The sequence below is a fragment of the Macrobrachium nipponense genome, chromosome 41 (assembly GCF_015104395.2).
Source record: "Macrobrachium nipponense isolate FS-2020 chromosome 41, ASM1510439v2, whole genome shotgun sequence".
NCBI lineage: Eukaryota > Metazoa > Arthropoda > Malacostraca > Decapoda > Palaemonidae > Macrobrachium > Macrobrachium nipponense.
The window spans coordinates 43,307,063-43,330,482 of NC_061102.1; the positions used below are offsets into that span (position 1 = coordinate 43,307,063).

The 23,420-nt window shown below is 44.3% G+C and overlaps 1 protein-coding gene across 1 annotated transcript in view; it reads right to left on the reverse strand.

Annotated features, from left to right (window-relative positions):
- Positions 1 to 5,110, reverse strand: part of LOC135212735 (cytoplasmic tyrosine-protein kinase BMX-like) — a 197,641-nt gene extending 192,531 nt beyond the window's left edge. The window contains exon 1 of the mRNA XM_064246447.1: positions 4,315 to 5,110. Within this exon, the coding sequence (XP_064102517.1) occupies positions 4,315 to 4,521 (207 nt within the window). The 5' untranslated portion in view covers positions 4,522 to 5,110. The remainder of the gene's footprint in view (positions 1 to 4,314) is intronic.
- Between the last annotated feature and the right edge of the window lie 18,310 nt (positions 5,111 to 23,420).

Sequence of the window (23,420 nt, forward strand, 5' to 3'; positions counted from 1 at the left end):
AAAAAGCCATGCATAAAGCAAAGAGCATTTTTTACAAACCCACAGAAAACAAAGAAAAGGAAAAATACAAAAACAAAATTGTAACCCCTCACGTGGACAATTTACGAGAGATCACCAAATCCATAGGCCACTCCAACCCTTTCATCTTCACTTATCCAAATACACTGGGGAAATTATTAATTAACGTCCAGCAGAAACCAGTTTGTAGAAACGTATGAGTTAATGAAATTCCCTGTAGGGACTGTGATAACTCATATTATGGATACACATGTAAATCTCTCTCGGAGAGATTAACTCAGCATAAACGCTCAGTTAGATAAGGACAAAATAGTTCGGCAATTTTCCATCATATAAACAACACGAACCATATCATGGATTGGAACTCATCCCAAATTTTATACAAGGGCAGATTGTTAATACAAAAGTCAAATGGTGGAATCTTCACTGATAAAACAACAAGAAGCATTAACCTTTTCAATGGAAGCTGGAATTCTGACCATATAGACAAAGTCTTCCTTTAGGCAACGATGAAGAGGATTAAGACAATTAACAGAACTTATGGCAGCTCAGCGACGGCCCCAGGCATCACTTAAGGGTATTCCTCCCACTATATATTTCACCAATGTAACTTCTGTCATTCACTGCTTGATAAGGGTGGTAGTCAGACCACCGAAATATAGTCCTTAGCTATCTAGGCCAGATAGTAAGTGTTTCCCCAGGGCATGAGACCGAAATTAAAAGAAGAATAAGCATGGGATGGAGAGCTTTTGGTAAACAAAATGAGATTATAAAAAGTAAAATGCCACTCAATCTAAAAAGAAAAGTATTTAATCAGATGGTCCTACCAGTATTAACTTATGCATCAGAAACTTGGAGCCTTACTAAAGCCTTAGAACATACGCTACTTACAACTCAAGGAGCTATGGCAAGAACAATGATGGGAATAACACTAAGAGTCAGAAAAGGAGCGACATGGATAAGAGAGCAAACTAAAGTAGAGGATATTTTAACAAGTAAGAAAAAGAAATGGGCGTGGGCAGGGCATATAATGAGAAGGTCAGATAATAGATGGACGAAAAGAATAACAGAATGGGTCCCAAGAGAATGCAAAAAGAGCAGGGGAAAGAGAAGACGATGGATTGACGAGCTAAGAAAATTTGCGGGTATAGAATGGCAGACAAAGACCATAAACAGAAGGGAGTGGAAGGACATGTGTGAGGCATTTGTCCTGCAGTGGACTAGAAACGGCTATACATACATACATACATACATACATACATACATACATACATACTACATACATACATACATACAACACATACATACATACATAATATATATATATATATATATATATATATAGATATATATATATATATATTATATATATATATATGAATACTTATCACATCACCGTGATTCATATAAATCATTCGAGCTACAAATGTCCTTTAATATCTAATTCGCTCTACCTCGGAATTGATATATTTTCATATATGTACCGAGGGGAAATTTTTAGTTGATAATAATTTCGTCCCCCCATGGGATCGAACCACCGTCCAGTTGGACGGGAAACGAAATCAGAAACGGACAGTGATTTGTAATGGTCAGAATCGATATAAACTTATAGCCTCTCTGCTAGCAGACTCGGTAGCGTCACTGTCCGTTTCTGATTTCGTTTCCCGTCCAACTGGACGGTGGTTCGATCCCATGGGAGGACGAAATTATTATCAACTAAAAATTCCCCCTCGGTACATATATGAAAATATATCAATTCCGAGGTAGAGCGAATTAGATATTAAAGGACATTTGTAGCTCGAATGATATATATATATATATATATATATATATATATATATATATATAATATATATTATATATATGCGGCTAAAGCCACTGGAAAAATAACGAAGTACTATCATAGCATTAGGGGTGCATAAGTAAGTTAAGAAGTGTTAACAAATAAATGATCTAAGAAGCGTTTTAGCTAGGATCACAGCAAAATGGCAACAGAGCCAAGTGTTTAAGTAGAGGCTGAAGCCTGCAAAATTCCATGTTGGAGAGTACCACAAACATTAGTGTAGGTGCCAGAAAGTGCTAGTTAGAACTGTAGGAAGTGTTTGTCCGGAATTAATTGCATACTTAGCCACAAATAGATAGCCAAGTGCATTGTTTTCGACTATACAGTTACGGCAAAGGAAGTGTACAATTCCTTTGTCAGTAAAATGGTAGGAGAATTAGTGTTCAAATTCGTGTTAAGAATCATTCCATGTGTTTTCAACTCTAGCTTAGCTTCTCTGCGCAGGCACAAATCATACAAAGCAGTCAAACGCACAGTCACCAAGACCATCAGTTCAAACTTTATCGTAACGATTTATGCAAATTAATATCATTCTTAATGTTTTCATTTAACTCATTTGAATCTTCATCTCAGCATCCATCATCTTGCCAGAAAAATCTAGTGTTGTTTTGTTTTTAATACTAAAGTTTTGGTAGTATTTGTTAGCTTTCTACCAAGATCAGCTGTTCCCCTCAGCAGCCTCGCTGAGCGCAATTTTCATCTCACTTTGCTTCGCCTTTAACGTGTCCGCTTACTGAAAACGCTTGATAAAACAAATCCTTACCACCATTTTGACTTGGCATATAAGGAGCTAAGTAAATTACGTAAATTAAAAGTAAATCTTCACAAATAAATTGCATTACAGGACGTAATTACTTAACGTAAGTGCATCATTGTAAATTACAATTATTCTGAAGCAAATCTTTTACTAGTGCGTCGTATTCCACCACAACTCAAAAGCAAATGTTTTACAAAACTTACGTAAAGAAATCGTTCAACGCTAAGGCATCATATTTAATTAAAATCATTACCCAAAATAAAAGCAGAGATCGTCATTTACCGTTGTTTACGCTCTCAGAGAGAGAGAGAGAGAGAGAGAGAGAGAGAGAGAGAGAGAGAGAGAGAGAGAGAGAGAGAGAGAGAGAGAGAGTCCATTAATTCATAAGCCAAGAGAAATACCTTTTATTACTAATAATAACGAATCTGACTTTTATTCTCTTGGCTTTCATTCACACATAGTGCACGCTTTTTACATAATGTAAATACATGCAAATTTAACATTATCCTAAATTGTTTAACTACAACAATTCCTTGATAAGTAGAGCCTTCAGTACACAAAACCACCCATTGTTTTTGACGTTGTACCTGCCCAAAGCAGTCAGATCCCAGGATTTCATCTGGCAAGTAAGTACAATAATTGTTTTTTTCTGATCCCAAACATCCCCAGAAACAAGCTTTTCCTCAGGTAAAACGTAATAACTAATATATATATATATATATATATGTGTGTGTGTGTGTGTGTGTGTGTGTGTGTGTGTGTGTGTGTATATAATCTATAGAGCATGAAGCAGGCCCTAATCTCCAACTATTTTCAAAAGTCACAACCCTTTCTTAGGTAGCATAAAAGCATTTTACCAGCTTATCAATATATAGTATAGTGTACCCTATGCATGTATGTGGTGTAATGATATTTCTAAAGCCAATTTTTTTTTTTTTTTTATATATAGAATTTTTTTTCTGATTCATATATTTTCTCTATGAGACCTCAAGCTTCAACAATGATACAGCGGCTTCTTCATAATCTAGTTACACTTGATTGCAGCTATATAGCACGATTTATGTAAACATTACCAAATTCTTCCTTTTCCACTTGATGTAAACTTACCTTCCAACTCAGATTAGCTTAGGATAACTGGCTCTCCTGTCAGTTTCATTTGGGAAATTAAAAGTAGTAAGGTATGAACTGCAATGGTTTCTACACAAAGGAGGATTCAAAAGTCTTATTACAAGTAAACCAAAACATATCTGACTGCTTTCCCGTAAATTTGTAGTCTAAAGCCACAGTAAGCTATGAGGCCAAATGAGCACAAAAATGTGTGCTCTTCCTCCTATACTTAATAAAATAACACCCATAGCAAACTAAAGTACTTCCAATATGATGCAAAAAGATTCCATTAATTCAGAATAACATCTCATTTCTCCAAGCTGTAAACAACAAGCATGAAGGACATCTGCTGACTCTGAGTTATAGCAGATACTGTAAACCTACAGATATATCAGATCTTTAATAAAAGCCTTGGCAGTGGTCATGATCCCAGTAATGAACACCAACCTTATCCCACTGCATCCCCGCCCATCTCAACCAAAGCACCATCATACTTACCCTCAGCCAAAGAGCACAAGATGCGACCTGTGAAAATGCAATAAATAAACACCCTGACCCAGAAGGTACTATATGGAACAACAACACCTACCTGTTTGTCACCGTCATAGTAGATGAGATTTTCGGGCGAGAGCACAAACCAGCGCTCCTTCCAGTTGGGGTGGGTAAAAGCTCGTTTATTTTGAGAACGCTTTGTCATGAAGCTCTCTTTTAGAACTTCTTCATTCTTCCCAGTGCCTGCCATCTTTTGATTTTTGGAGTTTTGATTTTGTGCTACAAGAATCCAATCCCTTAACATAAAACATAAGACAGGATTGGAAATCCACAGCCACAGGCGAGACAATGGCCCTTGACTATAGGGAGTGTTGCCAGGGACTAAAATAACCTTTCCCCTGCCATCCTCTGTAATAAAAAAACAAACAGCACAACATTACCATGGTTTCAAGTGCCAATTGATAAAGACGTTCCATTTAAGAACCTGTGCTTAAATATACACCTACAAAAATTTAGAAGGAATTTCATGATGCTAATTTCTTACTTCAACACCAAAACATTTTACAGATAACAGGCAGATTTACCATTTCAACACATATATGTCTTGTACTGATTTTTATCATACATCAAGAAAAATATCAACCCTTAGTGTAACAGGGTTACATGCAAATACACATCAAAGTGTCATTAATCATATATGCTACACATATACAGTGCGTCCTCGACTAGCGGCGGAGGACCCGTTCCAGCACTGCACTGTAAGTTTATTTCCACCATAAGTCAATTTTTCGCAATTAACGGTGCTTAAACAGTGATCACTGCGCGGTAGCATCAAGTTACAGTGCCGTTAAGTTGATGTCTATTCATGCCGTTAGCACCATCAACCACACTTATGGTGCTGTAACTTGATGCAACTGCAACATCAAATTACGGTGCTGAAAAATGCAGTTAACAGTGCTAAGAAAGTGCCTTAAGATCGAATCACTGTATATAACTCATGGATGCACTGTGTTTTATATAGATATATATATATATATATATATATATATATATATATATATATATATATATATATATATATATCATGTGTGTGTGTATTATATATATATAGATATATATATATATATATATTATATATATTATGATATATAATATATATATTATAATATATATATATATGAATATGGTATATATATATATATATTATGGATATATATTATATATATATTATATATTGTATAGATGTATATATTAATATATATAATATATATATGTATGTATGTATATATAATATATATATTATAGTATAGTATATGATATATATATATATAGTATGTATATATTATATATTATATATAATTTAATATATATATTAATATTTATATATATTTATATTATTATATATTAATAATTAATAATTATACATACTTATACAATCACCTCTCAATTAACGCATGTTTAATTTAGGCGTTTTCGATATAACACAGGCTAGAAAATATTTTAAAATGTTTAAAAGAGGCACAAATTTTGATTGAACGCGAATTGGCATCCGAGCGTTGTTTTTAAATGACCTGCGCATGATGCACATCAGCGCTGCAGACAATAGCCGGCAACATAAACAAAGACACGGTGCGCTGTATGTATTTATTTATTTATTTATTAATAAAACAAAAGACTTTGTGCTGTATTTCAGAAAGTCAAAGACTTTATTCATTAATAGCGCGAAAGATTTTATTCTGTTTTTCTCTTTTGTCTGACCTACATCGTACAGGCATTCTCCTAGCCTGGCATACACTATGGTATATTGTATACATGCGAATACAGTAGCCTAGCCTACAATATACTCTATATTACATGACTATGGTAATTCAGTACAAAAAAAAGAAAAAATAAAGAAATGGACACGAAACGAGAATCAGCTTCGTTCCGACATCGGCACAATTGAGCGATGTCAGGCTACGGATGGCTACGTATAAATATGCATCTTTTCCACAAATCTTTTAAAAAACTTATACATTACTTCACTGTATCCAATAATATTGTATGTATTCTCATATTATTGTATTATAAAATAATAACATAGCATCAATGTTTTGGTTTGGAAATTAGCTGATGGCGAATACGAGTTTATTTTGCCATATTTAACTCAATTCTGTGCGAATTTTCTTTACTTATATAAGAAAAGGCCATTTTTTGTTATAAAACAAATAATTTTAAGTCGAAAACTAACTTGAATAAGTCTTGTTGTGAACTAAATTATATTTTTTTAACAGATTGCGTTGGGAGTATGGTTATTGCGTAAAGAAAATATGCGATTCCGTTCGATATTTTCACTTTATTTCCTCGTAATACAAGCTTTATGTTATTTATCTCTTGTTTGCATGAAAACATCAGTATAATTTATTGTTTCAAGCCCAGTTACTTTTGATTAATATGATTTTCTCCCAATTTTACCTGCGGTTGTGTCCAATGGCATAAATGCACGATAATAGTCATTAGCAACTTGAACAGCTTTCTCAGCTTCAGCTACAACTTGGTTTAAATTTATCAGTATATTTTCTTGCTGATCTTTGATCTATAGCAAAGAAAGTTATCACATAAAAATATATCAGTCCTATTCTACATAACGTTGCTTATAACATAACTACAGTAATTGTTTACTATCGTACAATGGTTGAAAAACAAGCAAATGAATGTTGCTGTTATCCAATTCGGTTGTACTTCGCAAAAAATTACGGAGTTCCCCAAGTCCAGGAAGGTAAACCCCCTATTACTGTTATTTCTTATGGGAAAAATATGTTTAAATAACGCGAACTCTCCAGGAACGTAACCCTCATGTTGATTGAGAGGTGACTGTACTATATATATATATATATACACCAAACATAAACTAAACTATACCTGTAAATAAAGTGTATTAGTGTACATGGTACATGAAATACATGTGCGTACATATGTAGTGAAATGTGGAACCTTACCTTTCGAGTGAGGTGAATTCCGAAAGTGGCGACAGAGGAGGAGGACAAATGACAGAAAACATGAACACTTAACTTCATGAAACACATTAAAAAATGGCAGAAAACATTAACACTACACTTTACGAAACACATTAACAAATGGCAGAAAAGATTAACACTTAACTTTACAAAAAACTTAAAATTAAATTTTTCTTTTTTTCTTTTTTTGATTTTTACATTTTTTAACTTTTTTTATACTTTAACTTTTTTTTTTTTTTTACAAAATTTCAATTTCTTTACCACTTTCAACTTTCTGTTTTTTCGTATCACTTGGATCTTCCTGTTTGCTTACTACTACTAAAGGCCTCTTTAAAAAATAACTATATCCTATCAGCTCCTTCACGGCAATTTACGCGTTGTCTCCTACATTGCCAAATGTACTTCTCTCGACTTTTTAAAGGCCTACCCTTCCCATTTGCCCCTTTTGATCCGTGCGTCTGTCAAGGAGGTTTAACCTCCTTGGCGTTTGTTAATGTCTCCTGGGAGCAGTATACTTCTGGGTGTTCCCTATTGCCTCGACAGACCTTCGAAAATATTTCCATTCTTCCAGGTCTCTGTTTTTCATATAGGTCTAATTAAATCTCATTTTGGACCTTTCTCGTAATTATCACAAGCTACTGGACTTCCGCAATTTTAATTTACTTGTTTTTGTGTGTGTATATATATATATATATATATATATATATATATATATATATATATATATGTGTGGTAGACAGATAAGAGAGCGCAGCATAAATGTAAATAGGTTACATAAATAAGATTACCGGCAGAAATTTAATTAAATATCTACTCATACTATGGTCCTCAGTTTCTTTTCAGTAAGAGTATTCATAACATTTTTCTGTTTTTATATCTTCTTTTCTTTACAGACTTAGTGCCAGCTTTGCCATTTACTCACAATTTTTCATTGTTTTTTTTCTTTGTTTTTGTATCAGTTTTTATCATTAATGTACAATATACCTTTGCACAAATGCCATACCCGATGGAAAATATCTATTTGTGTTTTATAATCTTCATAAAGGTTTGTCAAAACAAATATATGATTCTTTGGGACAAGAATGTCACATTGATAATAATACATAGAATGCCAGGACTATATATATATATATCTCATATATATATATATATATATATATATATATGTATATATATATATATATAGATTTATTACTGCTCATGTTATCTATATAAAACTGACATAACAATTCATTTATATAAATAAATAAATGTTGGGAATTGAATAAGTAATTACGTTTAGAATGAATGAAAAGAATTAATGAATATTTACATTACGAATGAAAGAAATTAATTGATTTTCATTGATATCCTGCTGATTGTTCTCTCCGGTATCATTGTTGCTTCTGAGGCGCGTTGCAGTGTTTTTCTGACATCCACCATGGGTCCACAGTTTGCCTTTTATTTAGAAAAGTACTTAACGACCCTATGAACGATTTCTTGAGTCTGTGGATGAAGATTAATGCGAGAACGAGGACTTCCTTCCATGTTGTTTGTAAGGCGACAGACTCTAATGAGTCAGTGAGTGTTTTCATTGAGCTTCCCTTGTGGAGGCATGAGCTGTTTGACATATTTATGTCCTGAGGTCAGCTTAACAGCTGAGAGAGGAACTGGCAGCGCTGTAAATTTTTTTTGCCACGTTCCAAGAATAAACTATTTGTTCTATTGTTGCTAAAGCTAGAAAATTACGAGGGCTTTTAATAATTGGCAAAAATTGGTCAGCAACCAATTATATTTGTGTTGTATAACTTATGTTGCCTTCATATGCCATAAAACGTTGAGTTGGAATATTTGATGTGGCATGCCGGCAACGTAGCGGGCAACACCTAAATCGCCATGAAGGAGCCGATAGGGTATAACCAAGGAAGATTACTTCTGCCTGCTTTTCACAATGTTCCTGAAACAACTCAGGCAAATGTCATCAAACTTCACAAGCATACGACCTGTGTAAGCCTTTTCAGGGTGTCTCTTTCCTACAAATGATTGCGCTTTATGAAAAGCAGCTAGAGCATCCTTAATTTCTACTGTTATCATAGGGTCCTCCTCCTCCTCCTCGCCACTGCTAAAGAACTCTTCTTGAACGATGTTATGTTGCATGGCCTCCAACTCCTTCAGGTCATCTGTCGTAAGCTCCTCTTGGTGTTCCACGAGAAGGTCATTGATGTTCTCCTCGTCGACGACCAGCCCCATGGACTTGCTGAGTGCAACGATCTCGTCAAGATCTGGTTGCAAAACAGTTTCAGGATCGGCAACTATTTCTGAATCTGCATCAGCTTCGCCCACATTGAATCCCTCGAAGTCTCGGGCAGATACGGCATCAGGCCAGAGTTTCCTCCACGAAGAATTCAAGGTTTGCCTCGAAACCTCCTGACAAGCTTGATCGATGAATTGGATGCATGTCACGATATCAAAATGCTCCTTCCAAAATTCACGCAAGGTGAGGTTTGTGGTATCGGTGATGTCAAAACATCTCTTGAAAAGATGTTTTGTATACAGCTTCTTGAAGTTCGATATCACTTGCTGATCCATGGGCTGGAGGAGAGGGGTGGTGTTAGGCGGAAGATAAAGAACCTTGATGAAAGAATGCTCCGCTAGGATATCTTCCTCGAGGCCAGGAGGGTGAGCAGGGGCATTGTCCAACACCAGCAGACATTTCAGAGGGAGGCGCTTCTCTTCCAGGAATTTCTTCACTGTCGGGCCGAAACATAGATTTACCCACTTGGTGAACAAAAGTCTCGTTACCCAGGCTTTCGCATTAGCCCTCCACATCACCGGAAGCTTCTCCTTTAGCACTTTGTGGGCCTTGAAGGCTCAAGGAGTCTCCGAATGATACACAAGTAGGGGCTTGACCTTACAATCCCCACTGGCATTTGAACAAAGTGCAAGCGTAAGCCTGTCTTTCATAGGCTTATGCCCGGGTAGCTTATTCTCTTCCTCCGTGATGTACGTCCGACAAGGCATTTTTTTCCAAAAAAGGCCAGTCTCGTCCCAGTTGAAGACTTGCTGAGAACGTTAGCCCTACCTTCAGCACCCATGCAACTGACAAGTTCTTGCGGAATGCACAGGTTGCACCAATACCTCTAACTTCGTGGGCTCTCAGACGAAAGGTACAGGTGTCGGTACGCTTTCCTGATTACCTCACGAAGCCAGAAAGAAACAGTGTTCATGGACACTTCTTTCTTCGTCACCCCAGTGCTAACAAAGAGGTGTCAACACTCAGGCCTGAGGTGTTGAGTTTTCTTCAGATAGCGCTGTAGCACTCTAACAGGACAAAGCAACATCTCTTCCGTATCATTACCAGTAAAGTCCTCTAGGGAGGGGATCGTGAAGGACTCGAACCTAGCGTCAGGGACCGAAGGATTCTAAGTCTTCGCTACGAAATCTGGGACGAAATCGAGAGTAACTGATCCCCATCCCCTCGAGTGTTTGACATCAAAGGAAAGACCATGAAGTTCTCCTACTCTCTTCACTGATGCCAGGGCCAGCAGAAAGACGGCCTTGAGGGTCAGATCCCTGTCTGACGACTCCCGGAGAGGCTCGTAGGTTCTATGAGTCAAACTCCTTAAGATAAGAGTCATGTCCCACTCAGGGGGCCTGAGTTCCCTGGGTGGGCAAGACCTCTTGAAGCTCCTCATTAAGAGAGATATTTCCATGGAGGAAATATCAACTCCTCGCAGTTTAAGGACTAGGGCCAGGGCAGCTCTGTAGCCTTTAACTGCGGAGACGGAGAGGAGCTTCTCTCGGCGAAGAAAGACCAGGAAATTCGCTACCTGCTGAAGAGTGGCTCTGAGCGGAGAGAGACCCCGTCTACAACACCAGCCACAGAAGACAGACCATTTTCCCTGGTACATAATGCTGCAGAGGACTGTCTGAGGTATCCAGCCATCTTTGTTACTGTTCGGCAAGAAAAGCCTCTCGCTTGCATGAGATCGTGGATAACCACCAGCCATGAAGACACAGGGAATGTACTGCCTGGTGGTACTGTTTTACATGCGGTTGACACAGCAGGTTGTGCCACAGGGGAATCTCTCACGGTGCCTCCAAGAGAAGAGCCAGCAGGTCAGGATACCAAATGGCTTGAGGCCATTTGGGTGCCCCCAGAATCATCCGAAGATTGCTGGTGACCAGCACCCTGCTGATCAGCACCCTGCTGATCACCTTGCAAATCAGGCAGAACGGGGGAAAGGCGTAAACTACGAGGTTGTCCCACGGGTGTTGGAACGTGTCTCTGCAGCTGCCCACGGGTGTTGAAACGTGTCCTCTGCAGCTGCCCACAGGTCTGGCACAACTGAGAAGAAAACATGACAATTTGTCCAAAATTGCATTTTTCCTAACTATACAAACCTGACGTCCTTTTACAATAGGAAGGTACTAGCGGCAGCTGGATAGGTCGTAAGCTTTCGAACAAGGGGTTCGGTAGTTAACTGCTTGTCCGACAGGCGCGCGCGCGTGACTGGGAGGTAAACAAATCACTTTTGCTTTTGGCCCATGCAAAATACGCAGAGTGAGGGGTGGCATGAGGAGGGACTATATGTAAAGAACCTCAGGTTTGTATAGTTAGGAAAAATGCAATTTTCGACAAATTGTCATTTGTTCCGATACGTAATACAAACCATCGGTCCTTTAACAATAGGAAGACTCACTTCTTGGTGGGAGGAATCTGAGTCTTTTGATGAACAGACTGGTGTTCGTCCATCCCTGGAATGCCTCCCTGGTCGTAAGAGCGAGGGAGGGATCCAAGCCTCTGTCCGATTGATCGGGGTGTGCACCGCAGGATCAATGGTCAGACCTCTGTGCCGAGTACTAAGAGAGAGGCAAGCGTATCTCTTCATACCAGCAAGCAAGAACTTGTTCCTGTTTGCAAGAGGCAACATAAAGTATGGGTTTGTCTCAAGCTGGCATCCACTTCCTCCCCTTGTTGGGGAGGAAGTGGTGGATATACGCTCCTATCCCTAGTGAAAGGGATAGGATGGGGCTCTGATGAGTAGCTCACCTGCATCTTGTCCTTATCCAGCAGGGTGACGACCGTGTCCCTCTAACCACAGGTAGAGGGGAAGAAAAACAAGATGTGGGAAGAGGAGCCAGTCACACTCTCATTCACTCATCCATTCTTACGGTCACACCAGGACTCGATGCTGTTCAGCCTGCGAGGGTCTGGGTGGGGGTTCGCTACACAACGTGTTGAGCAGCCACCACGGGTCCCAGGGAAAAAGATCCAAGACCTGTGGGCAATATCCCGAAGGTAGAAGGAGGGGCATGTGGTCTGGTTGGACAAGCCCCTGCCTTCAGTACCTGCGCCACGGAGAAGTTCTTGCGGACAAGGCAGCATCTCCTTCGCATCGAAGGCGGTGAAGTCCATTAGGGAGGGGACTGTGAACGTCTCGAACCAATCGTCAGGGACCGAAGGGTTCTGAGTCTTCGCTACGAAGTTCGGTACGAAATCGAGTGTCACGGATCCCCATCCCCTGGATGCTTGACTTCGCAGGAGAAGTCATGCAGTTCCTCAGAGGAAAAGAAGGGAATAGTCGCATGACCTATCCCTCTTCTCTACTTCGGTGATGTCCAGTACCCATACTGGTGTGTCCGTTTGCCACGAAGTCTCTCGCATCCTCCTATCCCCATGCAGCGAAGTTCTCGGTAGTGGATAGGACACCGACACTCCATGGTGGGTGTCGATGGTATGGGTACTGTGGCAAGCTATTAAAACGAAGTAATGATTGCTCTGTAACAACTGAACTAAGTCAACAGCGTAGTTCGTAACTGACTCGGGGGCTCTGACAGCTGCCGACTGACTGCGTTCGGTAGGAGGCAAGTTGTCCAAGCATCCGAGTAAGTCACGTGACCTTTGCCTTTAAAGGGTTATGCCGAGAGACCAAACAAATAATGTATTTGTTTGTCACCAATGCCGGACAGCGAGGTGATGATTCTCTAAGGCAATGTGCCCAACAGGCGAAAGTCAATTGCCTTCTAGAGACCGAGGTCCCTGAAGGCAAAACATCTCATAGTTGTTGAATCTCAGCTAAGGAGAAACAACACTATGTACCGTTGAAGACGAAGGTAGATATTGAATGCACCTACGTCTTCACAGACGAATCGAGAGAAGGATTCTCAAGATTCATAACCTGTGCTTACAAATGACTGAAAACGCTAACCGCTATTTCATTGCTGTCCGGTGAGAAGTCGTAGTTGCAATGAAAGCGGGGCGTTCTTCAGTAATGAAAAACACAGGGGAAATCCCGCCTGAAGAACTACTTCTCATGGGCTAAGAAACATTTGGAAGTAGAGCTGTCAGGTCGGAGAGTAGGCGATGTCTTATGACACATCTGTTAATTCGGGTTGTTTTAACAATGAACAATTGTACACCTACGAATACGAGATATTTTGAAGACAAATTCCGATGTCTGCAAAATCATTCGCATTATCGCAGTGCGATGCAGCGGGAGACTTGTACAGACTTCTGTTACCGTGCGGTAAACAGAAAGATGAAAGAGTCCAAGAGATATCTCTGTTGAAAATTCTCGCAATGTCGAAGGCGATGGAATCTAGCGTCACAGCAGTAGATGGTCCTTCATTATTGCGAGAATCCCCGTTAATCAGAGACCTAAGTCCATGATTGTTGGGCAGAGATACGGTTCGGTAGTCAATCAAAGCAGGGGCGAGAGAGACATAACTGACTGTGCATCTCGGAGGCCCAGCTGATACTGAGCTGCTATCAGGCAGTTCAATACGCAGTAGCTGAGCCTGGCCTCTCGCTGACTCGTCATCCTGGAGTTTGCCAGGTAATCCATTATTCCACGAAGGAATGCGTTCGGCTAGAACCACCGAGCATAAAAGATATGCTCGAGCAATTATATTTAGGCGAAACGAATTTCGGTAAAATATAAAAGTTGAAATGGTGTTGTCGTGACAAAACCATAAGTATATAAAATTGAAACTGAAAACTCCTGGGAGGTTGCAGGCAACCCCGAGTTGCAGTTCAATTAGAATACTTCTCGTCTAAGTCGCAATCCGTAGATTAACTAAGATATGCGCCTACCCCTCGGACAATTCAACTGCTTAGCAGAATCATGTCGCGAGGTTAATATACGTAGTATATTTGTAGGATTCTGAACTGATCTCTATCCTAAATTCTTTCCTTCAAGAAAACAAAATAAGGATTGGAGATCGACCACCTTCGATCTCTATCAAAGAGAGTGAAGGAGAAGTCTTCCTCGAAGGAAAGCTTCAATGGTGAACAGAATACTAAGACGATAGTTCAAGCCAAACTGGATATTCCCGTCCGTTCTCTCTATTCCAGGTTGGTCGCCTACTGTGAGATAGTCTTCTTTCAGCAGCAGTCTTCTTCCCAATGCTAGAAATTCCAGGAACTCGAGCATAGGCGAGGTTCCCGATTATCGTGTAACATATCAGGGATTCTCGTCTCGCTCACTTTGGACCGTGGTCTCGCCTAAGTGTTTGGAGATCGTAAAAAACTCGAACACTCTGAATGCGCTAGAAATTCCGTAGAATTCTAAGCAGTCTGCGAAACCCCCACCGAATTCGTCAAACGATATCGGCTGGTGGTCCTCTCGATTCCCGTAGAAATCGAGAATGGGGCAGGATCCCTCCTCAACGACCGGGGCTTACGTCAGGTAGGACCCGAAGGTCCCCCCTGGTAGCGCAGTCCCCAACGTGGGATCCTACAGAGAAATCTCTGTAGGATCCCTCCCATTTCCCTCGTAGCCGATAGGAGAGAGGGAATGGGGGAGGAATTGGATACTCGCTCGCCTTCCCAGTGGAACTAGCAGTTGGAGAAGAGTAGGAGCAGCCATCGCCGCCTCTCAGAGTCTGGGAAAACGTATCGTCAGGAGAAAACGTTTTCCCGAGGAGGGTTACGAACTCTCACTGTAGGTAAGGGTCTGCCGCCACTGTGAACGTCGTCTGGGTGGGGCTGATCGACACCTGACAGGAGACAGCCGATACCGTCCTCCGACTCATTCCAGTCCTCGTCGAGGTCGAAACCTCTCAGGAGGACCGAAGGAGTATTTAAATACGGTGTCCGAAGACACGTAGAAACGCCGCTGTCGCAGTAGAGGAGGTGGAAGTAGCTTGATCGACCGGCCAGAACTGAGAGAGCCTTCTTGTCCGGAGACGAGAGACTCTGGTTCAAGACAGAATCGGCAAGCTCCGATCGCGGCAGACCCACCGTCGGTTTGGGTTCCCTCTCGGGCCCCAAAACGACTCGAGCAGAGACGTGGGCTCTGCTGGTGGGAGCGGCAATCCTTCCCCGAGGTCGTTGCGCTGACGAATCAGCGCCATAACCTCGACAAAGTTCCTCTGGATCTCGGAAGTCATAGCATCTTGCAGAGTAGGACCGTCAAGCCCCTCGAACAAGAGCATTCCGAGAACCTCCCCCTTATGGAGGAGGAACTGCGATAGACCCCTCTCGGATTCCTCCTGCCACTTGTGCGTACGTCCTGGTCGGTCCGAAGATCGTACCTGGTACTTACGGCGTCGTGACGGGATCGTGCGGGGTATGCCCCTCGAGGAAGTTGCAGGCACGGGAGAGGAAGACATGACGCTCCTCTTTCGCTCGCTGGCAGAACCAGCGGGCTTGGAGGGCTGCAGGCGATCGCCACTTTGCAGGCCTAGTCGAGCCGTTTCCCAGGGAAACGGCTGGACCGAGAACAGCGGCCCCGATCTCGTGTGCAGAGGAGCTGCTGCTGGTCCCCTATCCGCCCGGTCCCTGTGGGAGCGGCGGTCAGGTGACCTGCTAGGCTCGCTGTCGCGGTGAGACCGGATGAGCGTCCTCTCGGCGCGTCGAGCCGCCGGTACCAGCCGCTCGGCTGGCACCAGCCGCTCGGCTGGTACCAGCTGCTCGGCTGGCACCGACGGCCGCAGGGACCCCTTCCTCGGCTCAGCGCGTGGCCGGTCGGAGACCGTCACGTCAGCTCGAGCAGCCGGCTGGTCGCTGCTAGAGCGTCCGCTGGCCTGGCGAGAGTTGTCTGCACGACTCTCGCCAGTCTTCTGCTCCGCGCTTCGGTCTTGACGGCGAGCGAGCTCGGGTGTCAAGACTTTGGCTGGACGGTCTCCCGCGGGAGACCGTCCACTCGGTACTTCTCGCGAACGAGAGGCCGAGGCGAATCCTGGTTTAGCGGCAGAACCGCTAGAACCAGGTGAGGAAGTGCCAGCCAAAGCTGGTACTCCTCTGGTCCCCGTCTTCTTCTCCTTGGTAGAAGAAGAGACGGGCCCTGTTCCCGAGGGAGCAGGAGGACCAGCAGAAGAGCTCCCCGAATCGCCGGAGCGAGACGGGCCCTTAGAAGGTCCCGAAGGAGCCTTCTTAGGGGGGAAAACCCGGGTTACCAGCTGGTCGCTGCAAGAGCGGCCGCTGGCCTGGCGAGAGTCACCTGAGTGGCTCTCACCAGCCTTCTGCTCCATGCCGCGTCTTGGCGCCGAGCGAACTCTGGTGCCGAAACTTGGCTGCACGGTCTCCCGAGGGAGAACGTACACTCGGGATCTCTCGCGAACGAGAGACCGAGCCGGAACCTGGCGTAGCGGCATCGCCGCTAGCACCAGGCGAGGAAGTACCAGAGCTAACCGATAATCCTCTGGTCCCCGTCTATCTCTTCCTTACGGAAGGGGAGACGGCCTCGCTCCCGAAGGAGCAGGAGGACGCAGCGAAGGACCCCCCGGTCCCACCGGGGTGGGACGGGCCCTTAGAAGTTCCCGAAGGAGACTTCTTAGGGGGGAAGGCAGCCTTCTTCTTCTTCGGCTTATGGGCCTTAGAAGTCGAAGGGGAAGAGGCAGCAGCAGACGATGAAGACGAAGATGACAGCTTCCTCTTCTTCCTTTCCTCGTCAGCTCACGCAGGACAGTCGTCAGGTCCTCCATCCAGGCCGGAGCCGGGGCTATTGCCGAAGCAACACGGCCCGACTGCACCTGTCCGGAAGGACCTGGGACTGGGGAAGACACACCGTGGGCAGGACCAGCATGGACAGGCTCAGGAACCAGGAGCGACAGGAACAGCAACCAGCTCAGGGAGCGACAGGAACAGCGGGCAGCGGTAGACCCAGAAGGGACAGCCAAGCCAACAGCGGGGAATCACATCGCGGCAGGTACGGAATGCCCAGTGATCGCCTCGTAGAATCATCGGCAGCCAGCGGGAACCTGGGTACTGGCGGCCGGTCCAGGGGGCGAGCTGCTGGAAACAGCGGAAGTCTGGGCCGGCAACAAGAAGAAAACAGGCGGCGGCGGCAACCCCCCCTCGTACGGCGGCAGCCCTAGTAGCGGCAGACGGCGTCACCGACACAGCATGGGGAGTGTAGACCAGGCGGGGGGAGCAGCATGAGCGGCCGTGGTAGTAGTGGAGACCGCCCCAAAGACCTCGCTAGACGCTGCAGCAGCCCGTGGATGCTAGGCACGCCCTTGCCGCCGCGGTGGTCCATACCTGTCCAAGGTCGTCTCCCACGGATGTAGCACCTGCGGTAGCATAGATAGATTAGTAAGAGGGGTTCCCTCTCACGCATGGGGGAAGACATGCCCCACCCCGAACGCAAGGAAGTCCCCAAATACAAAATACAACGAGGAAGCTGAGCAGGGGGCAGGAAGAAAGACGAAGAATCGGATACCAAGGGAGTCGCGGAGAGCTTTCCGACGACTTCCTGGCAGACCTTCGCTTCCCCTATCCCGCACAGCAGTGAAAAGTAATATGAAAATGAAACAGAATACTGCCCTTGCGATTCACTTCATAGAACTTAAAGGGGAAAAGATCAATTCCCGGGTAAGAGCGGAAACTTGATCCAAATAATATGATGCTATCATAAAATATATATGAAAATGAAACAGAATACTGCACTTGCAATTTCACTTTCACAGAAAATAATCGTAAGGATCAATTCCCGGGTAAGAGCGAAAATTGATCCAAATTAAATTTTAGGCAAATAAATAAATGAAAATGAAAAGAATACTGCAATTGCGAATCCACTTTCATTGCATTTTATCATACCAAATAAAAGGCTCGTGCCGAGCGCAATCACGCTCTCGGTAACGAACGCACAGGCAAAAAATATAATAAATGAAAAAAGTACTTACATTTTCAATTACACACTTTCGCCCAAAATACATGACTCGGCGCGAGCGCGCCCGCCCTCAGCACCGAGACATAATTCAAGTGTTCAATTCATGAAAAGAGAGGAAATCGCCGCATCTACGGCGATAGCTCCATGTTGGTTCATAATTAAGTAATGAAAATGAAAACAGTGTACTTACAGTTTCATTTTCAAGTCAAACAAACCATTAGTAGAAAACACAATATAAACAAAGCATACGACGATGAAGCGGGCAGAGAGCGATGACGAACACGTCCTTCACACCCGCGGCCGAAAGCAAAAGTGATTTGTGCCGCGCGACTGTCAGACAAGCAGTTAACTACCGTTCTCCCCTTGTTCGAAGCTTACGACCGTTCCAGCTGCCGCTAGCTACTTCCTATTGTTAAAGGACCGATGGTTTGTATTACGTATCAGAACAACTTTATTGTATCATGACAATAACATTTTTATACATTCAACTTCCCGTAATACAAACCGATGGTTTGTATTACGTATCAGAACAACTTTATTGTATCATGACAATAACATTTTTATACATTCAACTTCCCTGGCGGAGGGTAAGAGACAGCTAATTTTACTGAATAGACCAGGAAACAACATACATTGTAGGTAATAAAAATAAAAAACCTTAGTTCCTACCTGTGTTAGCGAAAGACCTGTGCTCTCCCGCTTAGCCTCGATGGAGGAAGAGCAAAGGAAGTGTTGCCTTTCGCCTTCCTGGAGTCCATCCAATCTTGAATTCTTTTAAATGCTCTCTTCGCAGAGAGCGAAGTGGCCATTTTAACGAAGCCAGGTGCTTTCCTGGTCTTCGATGAGGCCAACTGTGAAGGCAGAGAGCAAGGAACCGGTGCCTGAAACTTATCGGGAAACAAGTTTTTTAGGAGGTGAGTTAACGTCTTATAATCCGAGGTGGATGACGTTATCGGCTTTTCATCGTCTGCAGGACGAGAGTCACTAGACGATTCTCCTTCTTCTCTAGTAATAGCAGAAGCGTCCTTAAAAGACCGTGATATAATCAATCCCTGAGGCCCTGTTCGCAAGAGGGTGCCTCTGTCTGAAGTAGGGTTAGAAGTAGAAATTCGGGTCTGTTTCACCGCTAATTTCGACACTTTAAGTTCCTGGAAGGGAACGTCCTGCGGAATGTCTTGAAGAGTATCATTTTTATGCGTAGGGCGTCCATCATTCTTAGCTTCATGACGCTTAGGACTTATAATATGATCTTCCAAGGCGTCCTTCCGAGCGTCCTGGAGAGCGTACCGATGCGTAGGACGCCGAGCATCCTCTGAAGCGTCTTCACAAGCGTCCTGGTGAGCGCCTCGATGAGTAGGACGTCGAATGACATTGGAAGCTTCCTCAAAAGGCGTCCTGATTAACGTATCGAAAAGCAGGACGTCGAGCGTCTTTAACATTATCCTCATTAACGTCCTGGTGATCATCTAGATGTACAGGACGTCTATCGTGCATAGAACATCGTGCGTATCCAGAGACGTCCTTACGAGGGTCTTGATCTTGGCGAGCCTCGCTCTGTTGTCTTGACTGGTGCCGCGAGTGGCAAAGATTCGATCGATGGATTCGTCAGTCGGAGACTTCTGGACGTTCACGACCTCCTGACAAAGACGACGGCCGCCTGTGCGACAACTTGCGTCTTTGTCACGTTCGTCTATACTCCTAGACGCTCTCTCAAAAGGAACGCTTGAGCGTTCTCGAATGAGTCGGCTGGATCTAGAAGGCGACAAAGAGGTCTAGAGGACTGCCTGGTTCTTTTGACAGGCAGCCACCAATCCTTTCTCCGACAACAGGGTTCTGCCTCTCTCTTTGCAAAGTAGGACGCCAACTGTTTTTGCATATTCATAAGTATCTCCCTTGACGGAGAAGATTCCTGATCAGGAAGAGGACTAATTCTGTGAGAGGAAGACGGGCGAGGGGATGCCTTCTCCTTCGTCTCAGGGACAAATTTAGAGCGACTTGAGCGCTCAAAAGCGTCCTCCTCCGATGAAGTCCTGGTCCTCTTCTGTGGTGGGAAGGCTTCAAAATATTCAGGAGATGATTGAAAAGTAGGTTGAGAGGGAGGACGTGAAGCGTCCTCTTCTCTATAACCTCTCTTAAGAGGGCGACAAGGATGACGGCCGCCTGTGCGACATCTTGCGCCCTTGCCGCTCTCCTCATGAGAGGCCCTCCGAGTGCTCCAACCCTGGTGAGGGGAGGACGCCTCGGAGGAGGAGAAACATTCTCTAAGGATTCGTGCACACGCACGATCCTTGGCAGCCTGGGAAGCGTCCACAGGTTCTGCCGAAGGGACGTCAGACCGGTGTTTAGTTCCCGTAACCCTCCTTCGGCTTTCGACTTGCCCACTCCCTATGTCCTGGGAGTCCGACAGAGGTCAAGACCTGGAGGCATTATGGGACCGATCTGACGCCCCCTCCACAACACTAGATGCACCAACACTTTCATTGCACTTCAACACATCCGATTGTAGCGCATAGCGCGAGCACTTTTGACTCCATGATCGTAGAGAGTACGTTTCCTTCTGTAGACACCTCCTGATTGCCCGAAGGCAATATTACGGGGTTAGGTTCAACAAAATCTACAGGGGGGTTCGCTGGAGACAAATCATTACCCTGACTTCTATTAATTGAAGCACTCCTGGAGGAAGACCTCCTGATTCTATCACGCTGAAGTTTTCGTATATAAGAATCATACGCCTTCAGTCAAATCCTCACACTTGATGCATCTATCGTTCACCAAACAAACATGACCTCGACATTTCGTGCACACAGAGTGAGGGTCTACCGAAGCTTTCGGTAGCCTCACCTTACATTCTTCCACACAACACACCCTGAAACTAGTAGAGCTAGATCCAGACATCTTATTAAAGAAAAGTCAAAGCCAAAATCCAAATCAAACCACTACAGGTACTATCCTACTTACAACCAAGTTTGGTTCCGACCCACTGGTTGTAAGTCAGAATGGATGTAAGTCGAACCTTAGAAAGTGGCCAACATACTGGGTAGGGTATACTATCAAACCTTTGCTATATAAAAGTGCCTACTTAGTACTGTAATATATTGTACAATCATTATTTAAATCTTTTAACCATAATGTACTTCTACTAATACATTTTAATCATTTATGTAATAGTATATATTACGTACAATCAGGCATTGAGTTACAATGGGGTTAGGTTCTTGCATGCATGTCAGAAGTCGATTCTTACGTAAATTGGTTTGCAATTCAGTTTACAGTACAGTTAATACCAAATGATGCTGCAGATTAGGGCAGGGTAACTCAAACTGATGCTGCCTGAGTGATGAGAGTTCTCATGCCCGAGTGATGAGAGTTCTCATGAGATGGCGCAGTGCCAAGTAACTCAATGGTCAACTGTCTGAAGTAAGATTGTAAGTACGAGTGGTCGTAAGTCGAGTAGGTTGTAAGTCGGATAGTACCTGTATCGCGTATGCCAAGCCACCATCCAGTTGTCTACAGCACCGGCGACAGAGAAAATCTGAATAGAAAATGGGAATGGTTCCTGATACCCACCTCCCAGCGGCGGGAATGGGTACTAACCACCTGGCCGCCCACTGCGTGTGCCGGGAGTTTTGAAATTCTGTCGGACTTCGGAGAATACAGCTATATATATATATATCTGTCAGGTAAGTTTCATGAACAAACTGGAGTTTTCTGTTGTGCCGGGTGGCAAACAAGTCCACGACTGGACGCCCCCACAGGTTGAAGAGCCTTTCTGCCACGTCTGGGTGTAGAGACCATTTGGTTCCTATCACCTGATCCCGACGGCGTAGCTTGTCTGCTACTACATTCTTCTTGCCTGGAATGTAGCGTGCTGACAGCTCTATTGAGTGAGCCACGGCCCACTCGTGCACCTGCACAGTCAACTGGTGCAACGGGAGAGACACTAGGCCCCCCTGTTTGTTGACGTATGCCACTACTGTGGTGTTGTCGCACATCAACACCACTGAGTGTCCCATCAAGCAATCCTGAAACTCTTGGAGGGTGTAAAATGCCGCCTTGAGTTCCAGAACATTGATGTGAAGGTGCTTGTCGTGATGGTCCCACACACCTGCAGTCAGCAACTCCTCCAGGTGTGCGCCCCATCCCTCGGTTGATGCGTCTGAAAACAGCAACATCTCCGGGGGGGGGAGAGTGCGTAGGGGCACTCCGCTTAAGAGGTTCCTGTCGTCGAGCCACCAGGCTAGGTCCTGCCTTACCTCCTCCGTGAGGGACATGGGGAAGTATGGTGGATCCTGAGCCTGAGACCAACTCTCCTATAGTCTCCACTGGAGAGACCGCAGGTGAAGACACCCGTGAGGAACTAACTTCTCGAGTGACGACAGGTGGCCGATCACAACTTGCCATTGCTGAGCTGACTGTTCCTGTCGAGACAGAAATCGGTCGGCTGCCTCCCTGAATCTGCTGATCCGCAAGTCTGCAGGGAAGACTTGCCCTGCTACCGTGTCGATCAGCATACCCAGGTACTTCATCCTCTGCTTGGGTTCGAGATCGGACTTCTCGAAGTTTACCACGATCCCCAAATCGCGGCAGAACCTCAGGAGTCGATCCCTGTCCTGTAGCAACTGCGAGCGGGAGCTCGCCAGGACTAGCCAATCGTCAAGATACCTCAAAAGACGTATCCCGTGCGAATGGGCCCCGAATGGGCCCAAGCAGACACCAGAGTGAACACTCGCGTGAACACCTGTGGGGCAGTTGAGAGACCGAAGCAAAGTGCCCTGAATTGGTACACTGTCCCGTCGAGGATAGCGGAGGTACTTCCTGGAGGATTGATGGACGGGTATCTGAAAATACGTGTCCTTCAAGTACACAGAAAGCATGAAATCGTTCTCTCTGATGGAGTCGAGCACAGAACGTGCCGTCTCCATCGTGAACCGAGATTGGCGAACGAATCGGTTCAGGGGAGAGAGATCTATCACCGGGCGCCAGCCCCCCGAAGACTTCTCCACCAGGAAAAGGCGGCTGTAGAAGCCCGGTGACTGATCTCTGACGATCTCTACAGCTCGTTTGCTCAGCATGGTCTGTATCTCCTGTCGAAGAGCGATGTCCTTTGATGA